This window comes from Eriocheir sinensis, chromosome 14 (genome assembly GCF_024679095.1).
Source record: "Eriocheir sinensis breed Jianghai 21 chromosome 14, ASM2467909v1, whole genome shotgun sequence".
In the NCBI taxonomy this organism is placed as follows: Eukaryota; Metazoa; Arthropoda; class Malacostraca; order Decapoda; family Varunidae; genus Eriocheir; species Eriocheir sinensis.
The window spans coordinates 2,078,301-2,098,475 of record NC_066522.1 but is presented as its reverse complement, the minus strand read 5'-3'; the positions used below and the strand labels follow the sequence as shown (position 1 = coordinate 2,098,475).

At 46.8% G+C, this 20,175-nt stretch overlaps 1 protein-coding gene across 5 annotated transcripts in view; it reads right to left on the bottom strand.

Annotated features, from left to right (window-relative positions):
• The window catches only part of LOC126998329 (steroid hormone receptor ERR2-like), a 107,116-nt gene that overhangs the window by 73,877 nt on the left and 13,064 nt on the right, over positions 1-20,175 (bottom strand). The window contains exons 1-2 of one of the 5 annotated variants that reach the window (XM_050859818.1): positions 10,016-10,153; positions 5,013-5,440 (exon numbers count right to left, since the gene is read on the bottom strand). The exons of 1 other annotated variant lie outside the window; for it this stretch is intronic. In XM_050859818.1, coding sequence (XP_050715775.1) covers positions 5,013-5,159 — 147 coding nt within the window. In that variant the 5' untranslated portion in view covers positions 5,160-5,440; positions 10,016-10,153. Of the gene's footprint in view, positions 1-5,012; positions 5,441-8,806; positions 9,728-9,808; positions 10,175-20,175 lie in introns of those variants that run through there. 3 more of the 5 variants (XM_050859816.1, XM_050859819.1, XM_050859820.1) reach the window with 3 other exon arrangements.

Genomic DNA, 20,175 nt, shown 5'->3' with positions numbered 1-20,175 from the left:
AGCGTGCAGTTGTAAGAAAGGAGGAAAGGTTGTGCTGAGCGGATGGAGGTAATGGGAAAGGGAGGAGGGGAGACAGCTCTACCCCACGGCAGGGACACGCCCCTCTGTCATGTTCCTGGACCTTCCAAACAGTAGCTGCCGGTGACGTATTTCACTGACAGCAAGGCGAGACTCGGTGCTAGGCGCGGACTGCGAGACAAGAGTCGAGAGCCGCGGCGGGACGGGGCGGGGAAAGGCGGGGCTAGGAGAGGCACGGATGGCCTCGAGTGCTGCTCATCCTGCAGGGCGGACGGTGCGGGGTGAGAGCAGGTGAGGCAGAGCGGCTCAGGGGTGGGGGAGAGCGGGAGGGGGTAGAGAAAGGTGTTTCCTGGGGCTGGAGGGAGAGAAGGTGGAGTGGACCCAACTCAGCCGCTTCAAGGCCAGACTGAACCGAGGCCCCGGTAACTCTACCTCTGAGCATGGACACCGTGAGCCTGGCGGGACAATGGACTGCTTGGGGGGCGCCACGGAGCCTCCAAAGTGAAGGGGCGGAGGCTACTCAGGGGAAGACAACCCCACAGCGTGTAGGGTACCGCTTGAGGCTACCGGCAGGGGGCAGACACCACGACATTCTTGCACTGGTCCACCTTCCGGTTAGAAAGTAATAATTTTGCGGGCTGCGTCTCGCCGCCGCTGCTGCATGACCGTGAAGGCCCGCCCGAGCCAGGCTAGTGGGGGGCACGGGAAGGCGGAGGATAGGGAGCCATGTAAGGAAGAGAAGAATGGGACATATATTCGCGAAAGATGAAGTTTATTGGAAAACTAATTTGCTAGGCAGACGGCTGACACGAGAGAGAGAGAGAGAGAGAGAGAGAGAGAGAGAGAGAGTTAGTTAGTTGGGTCGTTCAACAAACATACCCATAGTCTCTTCAGCAACCTCTGTCTTTTCACCTTGGGCTCTGGGTCTTCATGCGCTCCCTCACTCATCCTCCCTTGGACACACTTCCGAGGTTCACTCTCTCTCTCTCTCTCTCTCTCTCTCTCTCTCTCTCTCTCTCTCTCTCACACACACACACACACACACACACACCCGGCCTTTAGGTAAAACAAGTTAAATAAACAACACAACACATAATGAAAGAAACGTTTTCGTCTGGGGTTTTCTTGAAATCGTGTAAAACTTTCCTTCCTCTCATCAACACACACACACACACACACACACACACACACACAGGAACTCTGTAATGAAGTGGTCAGGGCGCTCGCCTAATAACCGAGAGGTTGCGGGTTCGAATCCCGGGCAGAGTGGAGACGGATGGGCAGTTTCCTTTCATTCATGCCCCCTGTCTACCCAACAATGAACGGCTACAGAGTGTTAGACGGGGTTTGTGTCCCGCCTCCCGGGTGTGTGTGTGTGTGTGTGTGTGTGTGTGTGTGTGTGTGTGTGTGTGTGAGATTTCAGCCGTACCCAGAGATCCGTCACTTATGAGCTCCAATCTCAGTCGGGAAGGGTACTGGCTGGTGATCGCGAGTCTATCGCGCACTCAGACCATGGTGAATCACACACACACACACACACACACACACACACACACACACACACATACAGGCACGCAAAGACACGCACGTAAGAAACACAGTTTGATCATTAACATTTTATTGACATTCTGCGTCTTGTATATATTTACCTGAGCAAAGGGACCCACAAAATATTGAGGGAGAGAGAGAGAGAGAGAGAGAGAGAGAGAGAGAGAGAGAGAGAGAGAGAGAGAGAGAGGTGCATGGGGTCTGCTTTCCTGTATTGATGGCGTTCACCGTGAAGGGTTCCCAGTCATGCGTGGACTCTCTCTCTCTCTCTCTCTCTCTCTCTCTCTCTCTCTCTCTCTCTCTGTGTGTGTGTGTGTGTGTGTGTGTGTGTGTGTGTGTTTGTGGCATTTGCGTGATATTGACTGCTGTCATTGCATACTGCCTGTGTGTGTGTGTGTGTGTGTGTGGATTGGTTTGTCGCTTGGTTCTTTGATGTTTTATTTTTTTTGCTTTAGCTCGTACCAAACTTTCAAAACATTTTTTGCATTTTTTTTCTCGTGAATGCAGTGTTCTTTCTTCCTCCATCCCTTCCTTTTCATGAAGTCTAGGAACTCCTGCAGATAAAAATATAGATAAATAGATAGATAAAGATATTCCCCTATATGTATTTTCCGTTTTTTTTTCCGGACTAGCCGCTCGTTTTCTATTTGATAAGTTTTCAAAGTACGGTACTCCTTTAATGAGACTTTTTAGTCATAGTTTAACGCGTGTATCTTCATGTTATATTATTCGCGGCGCCGTCCTGACTTTCGTGTACGACGCTGCATTGTAAGCACCAATGTTTTCCACATTTTAATATGCGCATTAGTAACAGCCATGCTCACTGCCTTGAACGTAAATGATGAGACTATGAGGACTTTTAATTAACATTGATCCCGTCATAGTAATAACATTTGGACTGAAACTATTTTTAACATTCACCTTTAAAAAGAACAGGATTATGAGAACTTTTAACATTCACTCATAAAAAAAGAATCTGACTGCCCATGCAAAACCTTGTAAAGTGGCTCATCGTTGCAATAGTCGTGCGTGTCAGGTGGCTCATTCTAAACCGACTACGTCCGCCCTAAACCTGTCTTGAGCAGCTGGAGATGGGAGCGTGGCTCTGCGTGCACCGCCGACAGAAGTTGGCAGAGCCTCCAGGGCGTCCCGCTGCTGCCCGCCCGTGTGTGTCGGCTAGGAAAGTCGAGGGAAAAAAAAAAAAAAAAAAAAAAAGGCGAGACGGCGAGGAAGGAAGAAGGCAGCCATTGCACACCCCTTCCACCTCCTGCCTCCCCGCCTCCTCTTCTTACCTCCTGCTGCTCCCCCACCACCTCTCTCTTATCCCTCCCCCGCGTCCGCTGCTGCCTGGGAAAGAGCCACGCTTCACCAGACATCGTTAAGGGAACAAAACACACACACACACACACACACACACACACACACACGTAACATATTCATAATATATGTTAAATTCAGTAAGTGCAGAGCAACCCTTTAATGACATTTCGTACTCTGAACACGAGCGGTGGCGCTCCACTCCCGTAAAAAAAACAAAAAAAAAAAAAAAAAAAACGCAATGGAAAAAAAGCGGGGAATGGGGTTGGTGGTGGCGGTGGTGGTGGCCGGCCGGGTGTATTTTTCTCGCTAAATGCAGCAGAGGCGGTTAGTTCACTTTCGCTGTCATGGCCAAACAGAGGAGGCGCGCGGCCATCCCCTCACCGCAAGGCGTTTTGACGTGCATCCCGATATTCCTGACTGCCAGGGGAGAAGGAGGAGGAGGAGGAGGAGGAGGGGAGAGAGAGAGAGAGAGAGAGAGAGAGAGAGAGAGAGAGAGAGATTTTTTCCGGACAAACACAGGCTTTCGATATATTTACTTCTCATACTTGCTGACCCCATTAACATGCAATGCAGTGGATTTACGGTTGGACGCTCGTTCAGATACGTTTAATATATATATATAGATATCTATATATATATATATATATATATATATATATATATATATATATATATATATATATATATATATATATATTTCCTTTTTTTGTGTGTGTGTGGTGTTTAGTAGTGCACGTTTGGGTATTTAAATCTTCGTGCAACGACGCATCGTTATATAAAATGACAGGTAAACACATCTCGTCCCTCCATGATGAAACTATGGTGTTTTAATCGTGATCACACTCTTCAGGACCTGATAGTAACATGTTGCCGGGGCTGGGGTGTCTAAGCTATGTGTGGAAAGTTTTTGGGCAGTTAGGTGCACCGATGAACGACTGAAGAAAATATCATCCATGTAAAGTTGGTCACTCTAAACTTGACCTAAAAAATCATTAAAAAAGATACGATTTTTACAAGTAAGGCTAGTCAACGAGCCTCAGGGTAATACCACGGACCACACAATGTCCACTAGAATAAAACACAGATAACCATAAACACACGTAAGTCCAAGTAGATAGACCGATTTGGTGGGCGGCAGCCGACAGTCAGTCTGTCGGCACCCTCTTCATGGGCCGTCACCGACAAAGGCCCATGGTCACTCCAAGGAGTATGAAATCTTTAAATAACACAGATTACCGCTTGCACTGACGGAACACGTGTGGGAAAAAAAAAACAATCGAGCTAATTTACGTAACGTCAACGAGCCGGATCACACGTCATTATGTCAACAAGCCTGGCCGTGGTCAGGGAAATACAGGAGCCGGGATTAAGTCGGGAAGTGACTACATCGGCCCGTCCTCCCCCGTACCTGCGGGTCTATGAATCATCCCCGAGACAGCACTACCAGCCAACCTCCTTCCCTCATGGTCTACCCTCGAGGACATGAAATCACAGTCGAAGTAGTTCTTTTAGATGAATAGAGAAATTCTTCTAACAGTATCACGGTTCTTGCATATCCTCAGTGTGTGTGTCTGTTTGTGTGTGTGTGTGGCGGGGAGGAACCGGCAAGTTGGTGGGTTCGGCTCAGCAGGTGTTTTCCTCTTATGTGTGCTGCGAGTGAACACTGTTGCAGGTACGAAGGGCGGACATGGAGTGACAGGTTTAGTTGTGGTGATCAACGAGGTGGGTGATGTGACACGTAGTAACGGTGAGGTGGAGAGAATGGCAGGCATTGTATGCATGTTACGAGGCGTGGCAGGGGAAGGTGGGCAGTAGCGTGCGTCAGGGTGGGTGGGGTGGGATGTGAAAGGAGTTCCATGATTTCTTGGAGAGGGAGGACTCCTCCAGGTTGAGGAATGTACAGAATAGAAACAAAAAATACGTGATTGAGGGAAGAAAACCAAGTGGAGTTCCTTAGGGACGAGGGTAGCAGTGACATAATAGGAGAGGATTGCGTGTGTAGATGAAGGCGTCATGGTTTGGCACGGCGTTAAGGTGTAGTGGAGTTCTTTAAGGTATAGAAAAGGGCAGCAGAAAAACGCTAGGGTGGTAGGGTGTAGGAAGGACGGCAGGGTGAAGCACAGTACCTGCTCGTACAGCTGGTGCACCCAGTTGTCCATGAGGAAGGCTTGGTTGGAGGTGGAGGAGACGCCGGGGCTGGCGCCTCCTGAAGCGTCATCCGTCACCATGTGCTCGTACAGGTCGAGGGGCATCACGTCACCCCCACCCTCCATTCTTCACGTTCTCCCGCACGCACACCCACGCCTACGCACGCCCACACAAGCCCACACCACTCCACCGTGAAGATGCACACCCACAAGTGGCTGCAACAAACACTACACGCAACGTTTTCTAGGAATCATTTCAGAACCGCGTGGTCACGTGAGCATCACACAAAGTTCGCCAAGTGTTGAAAGTCAGGCTGGCTGCTGTGCCGGCTGTGCAAGTTGTCTGTAAGCCGGGTCGGGCAGGGGTGGCGCGGGTGGTGCTGAGGGCGGAGGGGTCCCAAGTGAGACTGTAAGCGAGAGGATGTGTTGGAGCGTCTGCGCGTGGCGACCATTTAGTGCGTACTGGCGGGTGGGCGGCGTGCGCGCGTGTGTCAGTTTCCCCTACACCGGCTTGCCCGCACTCGCCGCCGTCCGACTCACTCCCACACCTGCTGCACAGCACTCATTCATTACCAGCCACGGCCACCACCGGCACCTCCACCACTACCACCCTTCACTGAGTCCACCTTCACGCCCTTCGCCAACCTTCAGCCCCACTACCGGCAGGGCCTCACTTTCCAGCAAGCCCTCTGACACTCCACGTCGCCTTTCACTCTCCATGCCAGGACCTCCCGAGACAACAGTTCACCCACCTGACTTATCTTCTTTCGCCGCAATATCGTGTTCTTTCAAATATATCAGCAACGACCAAGGGCTTCCACCATCCGTCGAGCCTCTATCCAAAGTAGAGGTTCCACTTCACCCTAACCTCCACCAACACTTACCATATTCTCCACCCACAACACCCGTTTTCTTCGGATCCATCCTGCCCAGTGAACTTACTACTTTAGACTTTGCATTCTAGACGACTGTTATCCCTTGCGGGACCTTGAATCATCTTTATTCTTTCCTTCAACTTCAAATTTAACCAAAACATTGGGGCATATCTGGTCTAAAAAATTCTCGCCACGCATGAAAGACTAGGTGGGCAAGGGTGTGTTCACGCCCCCTGCCAGACGCCCGACACTCACCGCCCGTGGCTAAGGCCCAGGGCTTGCAAAACTTTGTTTTGCTGTAGTAAGTCATCCAGCATGGCACCATCGAAGCAAAAGTGAGAGATTTCACGTACAAAGAAACTATGTTGAGAAACTTAAGCGGCTTCATCAGAATAAGAAAAAAAGGAACGATGAGGAAGAGAAGAGCGATGCTGTCGTGACTCCCTTCTCTCCTCCACCACCCTGTCCCTCCCTTGTGTTCGGGGATTTAAATCTCCAAGCGGCCAAGGCTGCCACCTCCTCCTCACCATCGGCCACCTGCCACCACTAACCACCTGTCATGTCATCCTCACCTACCACCTGATTCAAATCCGACAACACACACACACACACACACACATATACTAAGGTCCACCCCTTCCTGCACCATCCTCCAACTGCCTTACATACTTCCTCCCCCTCGCACATGTCTCAAAGGCACAAACTTTACCTTGAGCACCTAACTCCTTCAATACGTCATTTTTAAAAGCTCAACGCTGAGGCTTAAAGAGCATTGTCTTGTGAAGCAAGATACTACTGAAGGTGAAAGAAGCAGCTGCGAAGAAAAGTGCAAGGTTTAAGCCTTGTTCCGGTTCCATGCCATTTGAATGCCTACGAGTCCCTGAAAATGAGTTGCCTGGACAGTGAAATGATGAAGAGGTAATTAATGCCTGGCGTATGGTCAAGTACAGTTCTCATTGTGACCAAGTCTTCCGGGGTACACACATGGTGGACGTTGGGTTATTGTGAAATATACACGTGAAGAGTGTTGCCGGCCATGGTGATGAGCCAGGAAGGAAGAGGGGAAGGTGAGCGGGGACGAAGCTTTGTGGTGGTGGTGATGGTGATGGCAGCGGTGGGGGTGGTTTGTAACTCCTGGACAGACATGAACACCTGCTGGCTTGGGGTGTTCAGCTGGGAAAAGCCTGTGACTCATCCATCTAGCGTGTGGGCGTGGCTCAGGAATGTGGGCGTGTCGAGCAAATGTAATCTCGGGGAAAGGAATGTGCCGAAAGGGGGAAGGGGCACAGAATGGAGGGGTGTCTGGAAGGCAGAACAGAATGGAGAGGGGCAAGTGTTGTTGATAAGACAGAAAATAAGCCACGTACGAATGGTGCACTGGGTATGACGGGCGTCTGAAATGTAGAGAAGTCTAGTGACAGTTTGGTCGTGACAATGTCGACGGTGGCAAGATCGAAGTAAGTACTTACTTTGATCTTGGATGGTGGTAGGAGTGGCATGAACAACAGCGCCACGCCAGCATAGCTAACGGCAGCAGCAAGACATGGCAGACAAGAGGAGTCTCCATTTTCCAAGGCGTTGTGCTGCACGATAACTCTCTAAGCTACCAACTCCTTCCAGAGTTAAAGCCAGTGTCGTCATTCTCTTTAGCGACGCAAAAGACAAAGGTGACTAGGACCCGGTCCTCCACTGCGCAATCTGGATCAACTAGTGAATCGGCGTTCATAGACAAGCTATCTATCTCTTGGTCGTTCCACACTCCATTCTTGTATCGTCTAACAACAGAAACTGGAACATGCATCTCGCCTTCAGGTCACATCTGAGGATTCTCAGCACATAAATACATACACTTGAACTTCGTCAGTCCCCTATCGGTTTCGTTTACCTGTGTGTAAGATTCTGCTTGTACTCAAATAGGAAAAGTTTACGAGTGATGGCGGGTGAGGGTGCGTGGGAGGTGAGGGCGTTTGTGGGGCGTCAGGTGGGTTTTTGTGAGTGAAAACGGAAGTGCAGTAGGTTTGAAGAAAGTTACCAGGGCTGATTAAGCTAAATAAAGTGCTTGAAATTTCAATTGATGATGATTATGATAATGCTGACCGTTGTGGTGATAAAACAAGAGGAGGACGAGGAGAAAGATGATAAAGGAGAGTTTTTTTGTTTTTTTTACGTCTACGCCTATAGCGCCGGTAGGCTTGCTTGAGGGGCCTGGATGGTGTGCGGCCCCAGCCCATCATGGCTCAGCAAGTGTTTATAGTGGCGGTGGTGGAGAGGGAGATAAGAGTGGCGTGTTGAGCGGCCCGAGTAGTAAGACTCCGGCCGCCCCTCCTTCACGGCCCTCCAAGTGCTGCGTCGTAAGGGTGGCTGTAGGTTGACTGGCAAAAGGCGAAAAGTAGGGAACGACGCGCCCCCTACTGACACACACACACACACACACACCGCTTAAAATCACGGAGGCTTAACTTTCCACCTTTACCTAACATAATATCCACAATCAACATCTAGCACAAGGAACCGCCACTGTCCATCATAACATTTCCTTCCGTAGTGTATTTTTGGTTTCGGCTCCGGCCTGGCAGCCACGAGTACCCGGGCTCGGGGCTCAGACATGTATGAAAGACCTACAAGTTGTTTTTTCCTTGTCATTCAAGTAGTTTTTTTTTTTAATACATATTGCTATTTGGAAACTGACAGGTGCACATGGCGGAGGTTGGCACGGAAACTCGTCTGATGCAGGCGGGGGGAAGGGACCCCTCGGCGGCCCCACGAGTTCCCGCCACCTCATACTACTCCACCCGCGCCCCCCACCACCTCCTGGAAGGCAGGTGAGCAGCGTTCCTGCTCGCACATGACCCACACTTTCTCCCACACTCACACCCTCAGCCACCGCCCTGTACTCACCTCCGTCGCGAGGGGGAATCCGCCGCCCACACACTACTCATGGGTGCCCTTTGCTGCTGCACTCAACGCCCACTTTTATTCAGTCAATTCAAATTCACTTTTGATATCCTTGATTCAAGAAACAGACTGACTTTTTAATACAAACTTGGTGTCGCAACCGGCGTGAGGACGAGCGTTCCAGGCAGAGAGAGGCACGAGTAGGAGCAAGAGTCAGTCTGGCTGACAACAACACCTGGTGCTTGGCTCGCCTCCCGCTCACTACTAATACTCGGACCTCCGCTGTCAATCTGGGTCTTGGAGGATGCACACGCACACACCGTCACCAGGGGCGCGAGTCCTCCCTCATCGCCACGAAGCACAAGGCGGGGGATGTTGGCGGCGCAGTCTCGTGCACTATTGTATTCTGATGTGTCTCTTCCCGGATGGGTTTTTCATTGTAAATAATTATTTTTTCCCGTCGGCACGTCTAGGGAACAGAGGGGTGGGAGGGCCCGTGCATGGACTGCAGTTCACACTTGGACCTCGCTTGTCACCAGACTCAAGGTAACACGTCCCGAACGAATATAGTTGCCGTTGTGTAATCAGTAAGATCATTCTCTCCCTGGATAATGGCAACTACAAATGTCAGAACAGACCATGTGTTTAGAACGTGGCAACGCCGCTCGCCTCATGTAATATTCTCCACCGCATGTCTCAAGTTGAAAGCTCATCTATTTTTTTTTAACATTTGCAACATAGCAATGTGACTAAATTCAGAGTCAGAAAAACTTGCTGTAAAGACACGTTTACGAATACGAAGCGAATATTGAAAAGTTAAGCAGTGAGTGAACGATTCATTGCTAGTCGGCAGTTATCATGGTCGTTGGCACCTCGTCTCCAGATTCAATGCCAAGGTCACACGCTCCCCGAGGCGAACAGGCGTGCCAACCCTTCCAATTGTCCCGCAAGGAAACTCCGGTTCTACAGTTTCCTATGAGAACTCCAGACATCGACTTAACTCACCTAGCTTGAACGCTGGTCCCTTGCAGCGGCGCTTTTCCACCGTGGCTGGAGGTTCAGGGGCGGGCGTGAGGAGGAGGGCGGGGCGCGTGCACCGGCAGGGCCATGGGTGGTTAGTAACCGGGGGAGGTGAGTGATGAGGCGATGCTAGGAAGCCGACTGTCACCCTTTCCTCTCAGCCATGTACTGCTTCACTCATGCCATACTTACCCGAGCCTCGTTTCTGCTGCTGGGACTGTTGCTGTTGACGTTGCTGCCGCTGCTGCTGTTACTGCTGTCACTAGTTGTAGTGGTGATGCCGCCGCTTACGCCACCGCCGCCGCTACGGACCGCTGCCCCCACCCCTCCGCCGCCCCGCACGGCTCTTACCTGGCACGTGGATAGATACAGTTCAGTGGGACTGTAATGAGTCTGTTAAGTATATTGCCTAAGACAAGCAAGATAATAAAATTCTACTCTACACACAAAAATAATAATTGGTATGCGTGGGCGGGGTCAGGCCATGCACCAGGTCGGCAGGAAGTCAACCCCGAATACAACACAGGTACACGGCGAGCACCTGCAGCGCCTCTCGTAAAGCAGCAGACCTGAATGTTTATTAGGACTGTTAATCATTCCAACACGACATTTCAGAGAGAGAGAGAGAGAGAGAGAGATTGTGTGTTTGTGTGTACGCACATGGACGAATGACAGGGAAAGAGGAAAACAGTTCCAAACACACGAGACGGTATGAGTAAAAGTGGGGAGGGAGGAGGTCAGAGGTGCCAACTCACTGCAGAAACACGCCTCCGTCCGGCCACAACACACCGACACACTGACACAATCCCCTCCTCCTCCTCTTCTGTTCATTCTTTATCATCCTCCTCCTTTTCCTTCTCGTTATCATCTCCATTATCATCATCGTAGGTGATTGTTCCTGAAGGGGATCAGGTCTTTGGTGGCGAGGATAATGATAAGATGAGGGATGTAATCATTATTAGGCAGATAGTCCGAGGTGCAGTTGATGGGTTAAGGAAAAATAAATCACCAAGTCCAGATGAAATACTTCCTTGCCTCTGGAAGGAATGAAAGGAGGTCCTCAGCGGCCCAGTAGCTAACATGATATGGCACTCAGTAAACTCTTGTTTTATGCCTATTTTATGGAAACTACCCAATATGACTCCAAACTTCAAAAAGGAGGATAATTCTTCCACGTCTAATTATCGTACGATTAACTTAACATCAGTGATAGGCAAATTGTTGGAGTCCATAATTGCCCGGAGTATTCAGGATCACCTAGACTGGTCCTAAAGAGACAGATTAACTCACGACTCGGAGCATGGTTTCACAAAGGGGTGTTATGTCTCACCAATCTCTTGTCCTTCTATAATTATAATAAAGTAATTGAGGGGGTAAACAGAGATGAGATAATGATAGATTTTAGAGGAACATTCGATAAGGTACCTCACCGATTACTGTTAAAAAGAATAATAGTAAAGGCTAGGTGGGAAAGTGCTGAAATGGATTAGAGCGTGGGTTAGTTGCAGGAAACGGGGAGAGCAAATCAGTAATAGAAAAATATGACGGGCTGCAAAACGAGTGGGGTCCCAAAGGTTCAGCATTGAGTTCACGCTTGTTTATCTTTTATACGGATTATCTGGATTCAGGAATAAGTTTATAGTGATGCTGACAAATTTTTGTATGATATCAATCGACGTATTATTTTTTTATTATTATTATTGTTGTTGTTTTTACGTCTACGCCTTTTGCGCCGGTAGGCTTGCTTGAGTGGCCTGGATGGTAGTCGTCCCCAGCCCGTCATGGCGCAGGCAAGTGTTTATAGTGGCGCCATCTTCTCTTGGCTCATGCTGGCCCCCGGAACTCGTTCTTGATTAACTTGGACGGTTTCCTCCAGAGTCCGGGTTTATGGGTGGTCTTCAGGACAGCATGTCGGTAGAAACGTATTAGAACGTATCAAGATGCTTGTGTACTGCAGGACGAATTTGACAGGTTGTATGACTGGGCAGGGAAGTGACAGATGGAGGTGAATGTCAGGAAGTGAAGTATTTTGAAGAAACAGCAATTCTCATAATTATTATCTAAATGGCATTCCCTTATCAAGTTAGCAGGTGTAGATGTGAAAGGAATTAAGTCGTCTTTGAGCCCAGATTTCCGTCCAAGCAACCTGTGTTTTGGGGCTAAAAATTGCGTACTGGGTTGAATTTCAAGCATCTTCAGCAACAGAAGCGCCAGTAATTCTCGAGCTTTGTATATATTTAGTTAGACCTCCTCTCGATTGTGCAGTGCCGTTCTGGTCATCTTACTTTAGAATGGACATTAAGGTGTATGAATCGGTGCATAGGAGAATTGAAAGTTTAACTTGCTATATATGGATAGACTTAAAAATAAGCTTGCATTCTCTAGAAAGACGAACGATACAAGGAGACTTGCTTGAATTTTACAAATGGATGAAGGGCTTTAATAAAGGGCGATGCCAATAGGGTTTTGGCAGTAAAATAATCAGGTAGGATGCGTAGTAATGGGGATAAGTTAAATATATTTACATTCAACAAAGACACAGGCAAAGGTTTGTTAACTAATAGAATGGGGGGTGAATGGAACAGGCTTGGCAGTTGTGTAGTGAGTGCCAATATGATATAGATACCCTCAGGAAAAGATTAGATAAATTCATGGATGAGCAAGATGTTAGGTTTAAAAGAAACTGCCATGCAGACTTATGGTTGTATGTTATTATGTTCATATTTACTTTATTTGTCCAGATCCCAGACGCTTTACCACATCACGTTAGTGACTATGTTTTTCCATGTAATAACATCGGAAGCATAATTTGCCTCTGTGAGCCACAATGAATACATACACAATATTGAGGTATGTCTGCGGCTCTTCCTGTTTCGTTCCAACCACCGCCACCAACTGCCACAACCACCACCACAGGAACAATAACCACCACCACCACCACCACAATCACCACCACTTCATGTTTACTTCATTCTCACGCCACTCCTCCCCCAAACCCCTTCTTAGAACATGAGACTTTTTCAAGAGGGGAGTACGTATCTCTGGAAAAACATTTGACGATTACTTGGCATTTCCCGGTCTTTTCTTTGAAGTAACAGGATATAGTGGACGTTTTCTTTTTTTCTTATATTTTTTATTGTTTGGTTTGTCCGAGGTCTGTCCGAATACTTAAAAGGCCAACATCGGCACTAGCAACTCACAAGGAAGCCAAGTTTGCCTTTTTTTTTCACAAAGGTTGAAACGTTACACTGAGTTAGTGGGTGAGTCATCTTGTCTCCTTAAACCATTACTGCAGCGTCTGCCCATGCATGCGGCTCATATTATGGAAAAATAGGTTATTACTCTCTCTCTCTCTCTCTCTCTCTCTCTCTCTCTCTCTCTCTCTCTCTCTCTCTCTCTCTCTCCTTCTTTCTCTCTCTCTCTCTCTCTGGAATATAAATATGTACATACTGCTGCTCCTTCCCTAATCAATGTTTAATTAAGTCGTCGGGTCTGTGTGGTCACGAACCAGGAATCAGGAGCGTGAGGATGTTGAGAGGATCAAGTGCCTAGTTGTGTGTTTGCTTTCCTATATACCTTCGCTGATAGTCTTCAACGTCTGAGTAAGCAAGCAAAAAATTAGATCGTCAGTAAGTCATTGGCTGTGAGTAAAACTTTATTTGTGCGGTGTTTGTAGGTGAAAAAAGTGTAAATATTGTGCGGGGTGTGGCTGGCTTCGCTGGTGGGGTGGCTTGGCCTCCGAGGGTCAGTCATTAGCCCCAAGAACCGGAATGAAGCCAGCCAGTGTATGAAGGTAATAAAAACATTGGCAAAAGAAAATAAAGCTACACACACACACACACACACACACACACACACACACACAGATGGGTTGGTGTTGTGGTTAATTAGGGAGGATGTTATGTAAGCTAAAATTATTATCGGTTCACTAACAAGAAGCATTTGAAGTATTTAAGTATTAAAGTATTATATAAGTATTTAGTATTTAAGAATATTTAAGCAGTATTTAAAAAGTATTTAAGAAAAATTTTAGCAGTTTTTGTGAGATAACATAGGGATTAAGGTAGACTGTGAATATCTTCACGACCGTAGATTTAAATATGACAGTCTTATTAAGTGATTCTGAAAAAAAAAATCTGACCAGAAATGAACAAGGAACTCCATATAGTCTGAGTGTAGGATTGAAGATGAATATGTAATAAAAATGTCAGGACAACAACTCAGCCACCGAAATATAAATGGGAAAGACCACTGGAAAGGGATGGAGCGCTCTCGGTATACATAGTAATATGAATAAGAAATTGCCATTCTCCTTGAAAAGAAAATTGTGCATCCTGCCAGCCCTAACATACAGATCAGAAATTTGGCGCCTGGCAAGGGATCTAGAGAGCAAGCTACGAAACACTGAAAAAGAAATGTAGAGAAGAAGCCTAGCATCACATGGAGAGAGAGGGAGCGAACATTATATATCAAGTAATACGAGATAAAGGTTGAAAATATTTTATCGACGCTTAAGACCAGTAAATAGACATCGGTACGTCATATGCATATAACTAATAACAGGCAGACCTCCAAAGTAACGAAGTGGCAACCCAGAATTTGTAAAGGACAGATAACCATAGAAGAGATAAGAAATTAGGGTATTTTCCGGAGCTGGATGAAGTACAGAATTAGCTGAGAAGTAGATAACGTTAGGAAAGGCCGTTCCCCCTGCAATGTACCAGTAATGTGTGAATATGATGGTGAGGATGATGAGGGGGGTGGAACGGTGGAAGATTAGGTGGAGGTGCAGAGGGTTATTCACCGGCGGACCCTTGATGAGTTACGCGGATGTCAGGCACAAGTGTCTTACTCATCCTCTTGCAGCACCCCAGAAGCGTGTGTACGTGTGTGTGCGGTGTGTGTGTGTGTGTGTGTGTGTGTGTGTGTGTGTGTGTTATTAATCTATATTTAATTTGTCATATCACCATACTACTGACGAATATGAAAAACGAAACACACACACACACACACACACACACACACACACACACACACACACAGACACACAAGCATTCCTTCCCTGGCCATGAAATGCGAGAGTAAACGAGGGAGTAATTAATTGATATAATGTATGACAAAGGGCATGGAAATTTGGGAAAGAAAGGAAAGAAGTGAAGACAGTATGGAAGCAAGAGAGAGAGAGAGAGAGAGAGAGAGAGGGGGGGGGGGGGAGGGATTGAGTAAGAACAAGGTTGATGGATGGATGAGCGAGAGTATCTAGTGATAGGAATGCATGGAGGCAGTGATGCAAAGAAGGATGAGAGAGAGAGAGAGAGAGAGAGAGAGAGAGAGAGAGAGAGAGAAAGCAACTAAGACGAGGGAGGAAATGAACGAATGAGCAAGGGAGGAAGTGAATGAGAGAGGGAGTAAGGTTGGTAGGCTGGGAGCAGTGGTGGGAGGGATGAAGTGAAAGAGTGAGGAAGGGAGGAAGGGGAGGAGGGAGGAAGGAAATGAGTAAGAAAGGGGAGGGGTGGGGGAGAGTGAGGAAAGATGGACACGAAAAAAGGGTGAAAAAAAATGGGCATCGTGCTTGACATTGAATGGCCGCGTTGGACGTTTTTATCGGTGCTATTTTTTTCTCGTGTGCTCTTTTCCTCTCTCTCTCTCTCTCTCTCTCTCTCTCTCTCTCTCTCTTCGAGTGTCAACGACGTATCCTTTTCGAGGCCGGTGACGTGAGGGAAGAATAATTTTGTCACAAGTAAAAGGTCACGCGTGCTTCAGTTTCGATCCGTCGAAGGACTACTACACCATCACTTCTGCTAAAGCTACTACTACTACTACTACTTCTTCTTCTTCTTCTACTACTACTTTTATTACTTTTATTACATCTACTACTACTACTACTACTACCACCACTTCTACCACTACTACTACTACTACTACTACTACTACTACTACTACTACTACTACTACTACTACTATACTATTGCTACTACTACTATTGCTGCTGCTGCCGCGTCCGCCGCTGCTGCTGTTGCTGCTGTCTTTTATTACATCTATTCTTACTACCCCTCTTATTACTCCATCACCACTTTAATAATAATGTCACGTAGTACCCTGACCAGATAAAGTCATAGCTACCCACAGCGAGTCGTGTCGGGGAAGGGAGACAAATGGGTGAGTTGCCTCCTTCCTAATAGACCCTCGAGTGGGGAATCGGGCAACGACGTCAACGCATTGATTCGATTCCGGTTCTAAGTTTTATTGACTTGTCACCTACCCTGAAAGAATAGTAATAATAGTAAAATTTTGGGGTCATATATGTATTTTGTTTAATATATTTATTCCAGCCTCTTGAAGGTATATCCTTTCGGTGTCATGCTAAGCTGGGGATGGTTTCATGTTATTCTTGCATGGCTTCCCTAGACTCCCCTGGAGTTCGGCATGCACACGTGTCCGGCCAGCGGAGTCCGGACAGCGTTCAGAGCAAGGCCTGCGGTGAGCCGCTAAGAACTGCTAATGAATGGTGGGGCATCACGGACCTCAAGGGTCCTTAGAGCGGCCTGCGAGGTGTCCCTTGATGTTTTTTTTTTTTTTTTTTTTTTTACAGCACAGAGAGCAACTCAAGGGCAACAAAAAGATGTAAAAAAAAAAAGCCCGGTCAATGTTGCTTTCGTATAGTGATAAGTATAGACTGGCCAAAAGAGAGGTGTCATGAAACACTCTTCTTGAAAGAGGTCAAGTCATAGGCAGGAGGAAATACAGACGAAGGAAGACTGTTCCAGAGTTTACCAGTGAAGGGGATGAAAGAATGGAGATACTGGTTAACTGGTTAACTCTTGGTTTGGACAGTATAGGGATGAGCATGAGTAGAAAGTCGTGTGTAGGGGGGCCGCGGGAGGGGAGGAGGCATGCAGTTAGCAAGTTCAGAAAAGTAATCAGCATGAAAATATCGATAGAAGATAGAAAGAGATGCAACATGGCGGCGGAATTTAAGAGGCAGAAGGCTGTCAGTAAGACTAGTGGGACCCATATATATGTCTGCGAGGTCTTAGAACGTACAATATTGAACAACGAACCAGAATTCTCTCAGGTCACGTACAAGTCGAAGGTTTGGGCGGCTTGTTCACAATGGTACAGGGGGGATACTGCCGTCGGTTGAACCAGTAAATGGTGTTATGATACTATAGAGGTCTTAATATTAAGTTCTGGACATATGTGACAACGTCTCAGCGATCCCTTATCCTGCGTATACAGAGTGAGTGTGAGAGTAACTCGCTGACTCTAGATGAGTGTAGTTATTGGTCGAGGGGTGGCGTTAGTAGGACCATCCTGCATGTGGTATGTAGAGGTCTTTGAATATAGTATTGGGCGAAAAATAACGATGGACCAAAGTCCACGTCTGATCCGTGAGGGGTGAGTGTTCCTTGTGGTGGCTCTTTGGGACTGCAGGGGTGACGTTAAGGGGGGCTTATAGTCTTTAGAGGTATTGAAATGAAACGCTAAATTTTAGTGATAACGGATAATAGTTCCCTCAGTCTGCGTGTAGCTGGATGTAAATGATGCCTGTTCGCGGAGGCTGTGGCGTCGGATGACGGGGTGATGACTGCGACGTTAAGCGAATGATTCAGGTTTTTGTGGTCTGACTTGCCATTAAGTGGTTGTTGTTGTCGATAAGACGTGACGTAGACCCTTGGTACCAGCCGGGCTGACTGCGGTCACAATTATCTCACTATTTTCTTGATGAGGTCAGCCAATTTCCTGTGGTTTCCAGACGAAGACCTGATTTGACTTTTTGCAGGAAACTGGTTTTGTAAGTGATGGTGATGAAGATGACGATAATGATGATGGTGCTGGGAATGTTGATACTTCTACTATTGTTACTACTACTACTACAACTACTACTACTACTGCTACTACTACTACTACTACTACTACTACTACTACTACTACTACTACTACTACTACTACTACTACTACTACTACTACTACTACTACTACTACTACTACTACTACTACTACTACTACTACTACTACTGCTGCTGCTACTACTACTACTACTACTACTACTACTACTACTACTACTACTACTACTACTACTACTACGTCTTCTGTTACTACTACTATTACTATTACTAATAAGGTCACCAATAACAATGATAATGGTAATAATAATAATAATAATAATAATAATAATAATAATAATAATAATAATAATAATAATAATAATAATAATAATGATACTACTACTACTAATAATAGTAATAATAATTATGATGATAATAATAATAATAATATGATGATGATGATGATAATACTGATTGTAACAATCAGGCAAATGTTTATAAGAGGTTAAGACAATCACATAAAATCCACAGCCTGAAGAAAGAGACACGAATTAAATAAAACGACGTTAATCAAACTGGAAATATTCCAGAGCTTCCCTCGTTCAGCCGGCGCTTCAGGACGCAGATAGTGAGGTGATCTAATAAGTTAAGTATTTTACATTCTTCCCTTTTCTTTGTGGAGTCGATGTTTCTGAAAGCTTTCCTCCACCCAGCCCGGGCTTAGCTACTCAACGTCCCCTGACAGCTGTTTTCTCTCAAGTCATCCCCTTTTGTTTAGGTCTTCCTCTCCTCCTCCTGCCCTGTACCTCCTACTCGTTACTCTTCTCCGTACATAGTGTGTGTGTCTCTAAGTTTATATATACCAAGTCAAGTCACTCTGCTTCAAAACTGCGACCGGTACGCGCAGGAGGCGGTTTGGGGGCGGAGCAGCGGGATGACGTCACTTGGAACTAAAAAGAAGAAAAAAAAGAAAAAAAACGCCAGTTCAGGGGTGACTTAAGTTGCGGCCGTGTGTGCACTTTGGATGTGCATGCTTGCTTTCTTTCACAGCGCGTTCAGGCAAGCCACTGACGAAAAAATATGTCTTTATTGTGCTCTTGCGTGACTGTAATTCCAATGCCTACAAACGGCGGTGTGGGGTGTGAGGGAGGGCATGTTGAAGTGATTGATTTAAATTAGTCCGCCTTTCTTCGTTTTCTCTAAATCCCTGTTTCTACATTCTCTAGTTTGGCTCCAAGCAACGTCACGCATAAGCCACGCCTTTGCCGTGTCTCCTCCCACAAACCTGTGTATGACTTGACTTGGTATATATAGACTTAGGTGTGTCTCGTCTCTTTTCACCACGTGGCCGTACCACTGAAGTCTTCTTTCCTGTACCTTTTCCGATATCTCCACTACCTTCGTAGTTCCTCTTATTCTTTCATTCCTGACCTTATCGTTAGCATTTTCATTTCAGCTACATACTCTTCCTTCACTGGCCATGTTTCAGCTCCATACATCCTACTGGGCTCACTGCCATCTTGTATCATCTTCACGTTGATTCTTTGATCACACAGCACCCTCGACATGACTCGGCAACCGTTGAAGCCAAGATCGAAGTAAGTAAGGTCGACCGAAGGGTAGCCCAAAATTCCTCCCCTTCCTCCTCGTGACGTAATACAGGGTATAAAAACCGCAGAGCGAGGCAGCGAGGTGGCAACTCCATCAGTCACATTCACACCGGCATGTTCTCTGCTCGCTGTCTTTTAACTGCTCTCGCTCCCGCCACATTCTCTCTCTCTCTCTCTCTCTCTCTCTCTGTATTATGTGTGTGTGTGTGTGTGTGTGTGTGTGTGTACACACACACACACACAGAGAGAGAGAGAGAGAGAGAGAGAGAGAGAGACTTCCTTCTTTGAAAATAATCTAGTTACCGCTGAATTGTGAAAGAGAATGGAAGAGGAACCGTCGCTGAGAGCTCCCTTCTCGTGACATCATCGACGGGCTGCGCATAGGTCGACCTTATATTTATTTAGATCTTGGTTGAAGGAAGGTATTTAAACTCATCCACCCTCTTTAACCTTGTCTTTTTCATGCAAATTTCGGAGTCTTGAACTTCGTTGAACTTCATCCTGCTGATCTCAAGCCCTCGGTCTTCCATTGCCTCCCTCCTCTGCCCTGAGTATAACTCTGCTCTGTGTCTCATGTTCATTCTAGAACACGCAGCAATTGGCATAAATTAGATAAATTCAGGTTCCGGAAGATAGGCAAAAACTGTTTTACAAATAGACTAGTGGGAGAGAGAACAGAAAAAGATATGCATTTGATGCAAATACAATTGAAAGTTTTAAGTGGAGGTTGTATAAATTTATTGATGAGGAGGGGAGTTGGCAAATAACTCATACCCAGGAACTGCCTTGTGTAGGCCGTCTGCCCTCGTGTACAGGCAACGAGTCGAAAAAAACTCCGCCGAGACACCCTAGTCTTCGGCTCCTTGGCGAAGCTAGGGAGGAAATGGAGTATGGAAAGGAGGATGTGCAGCAT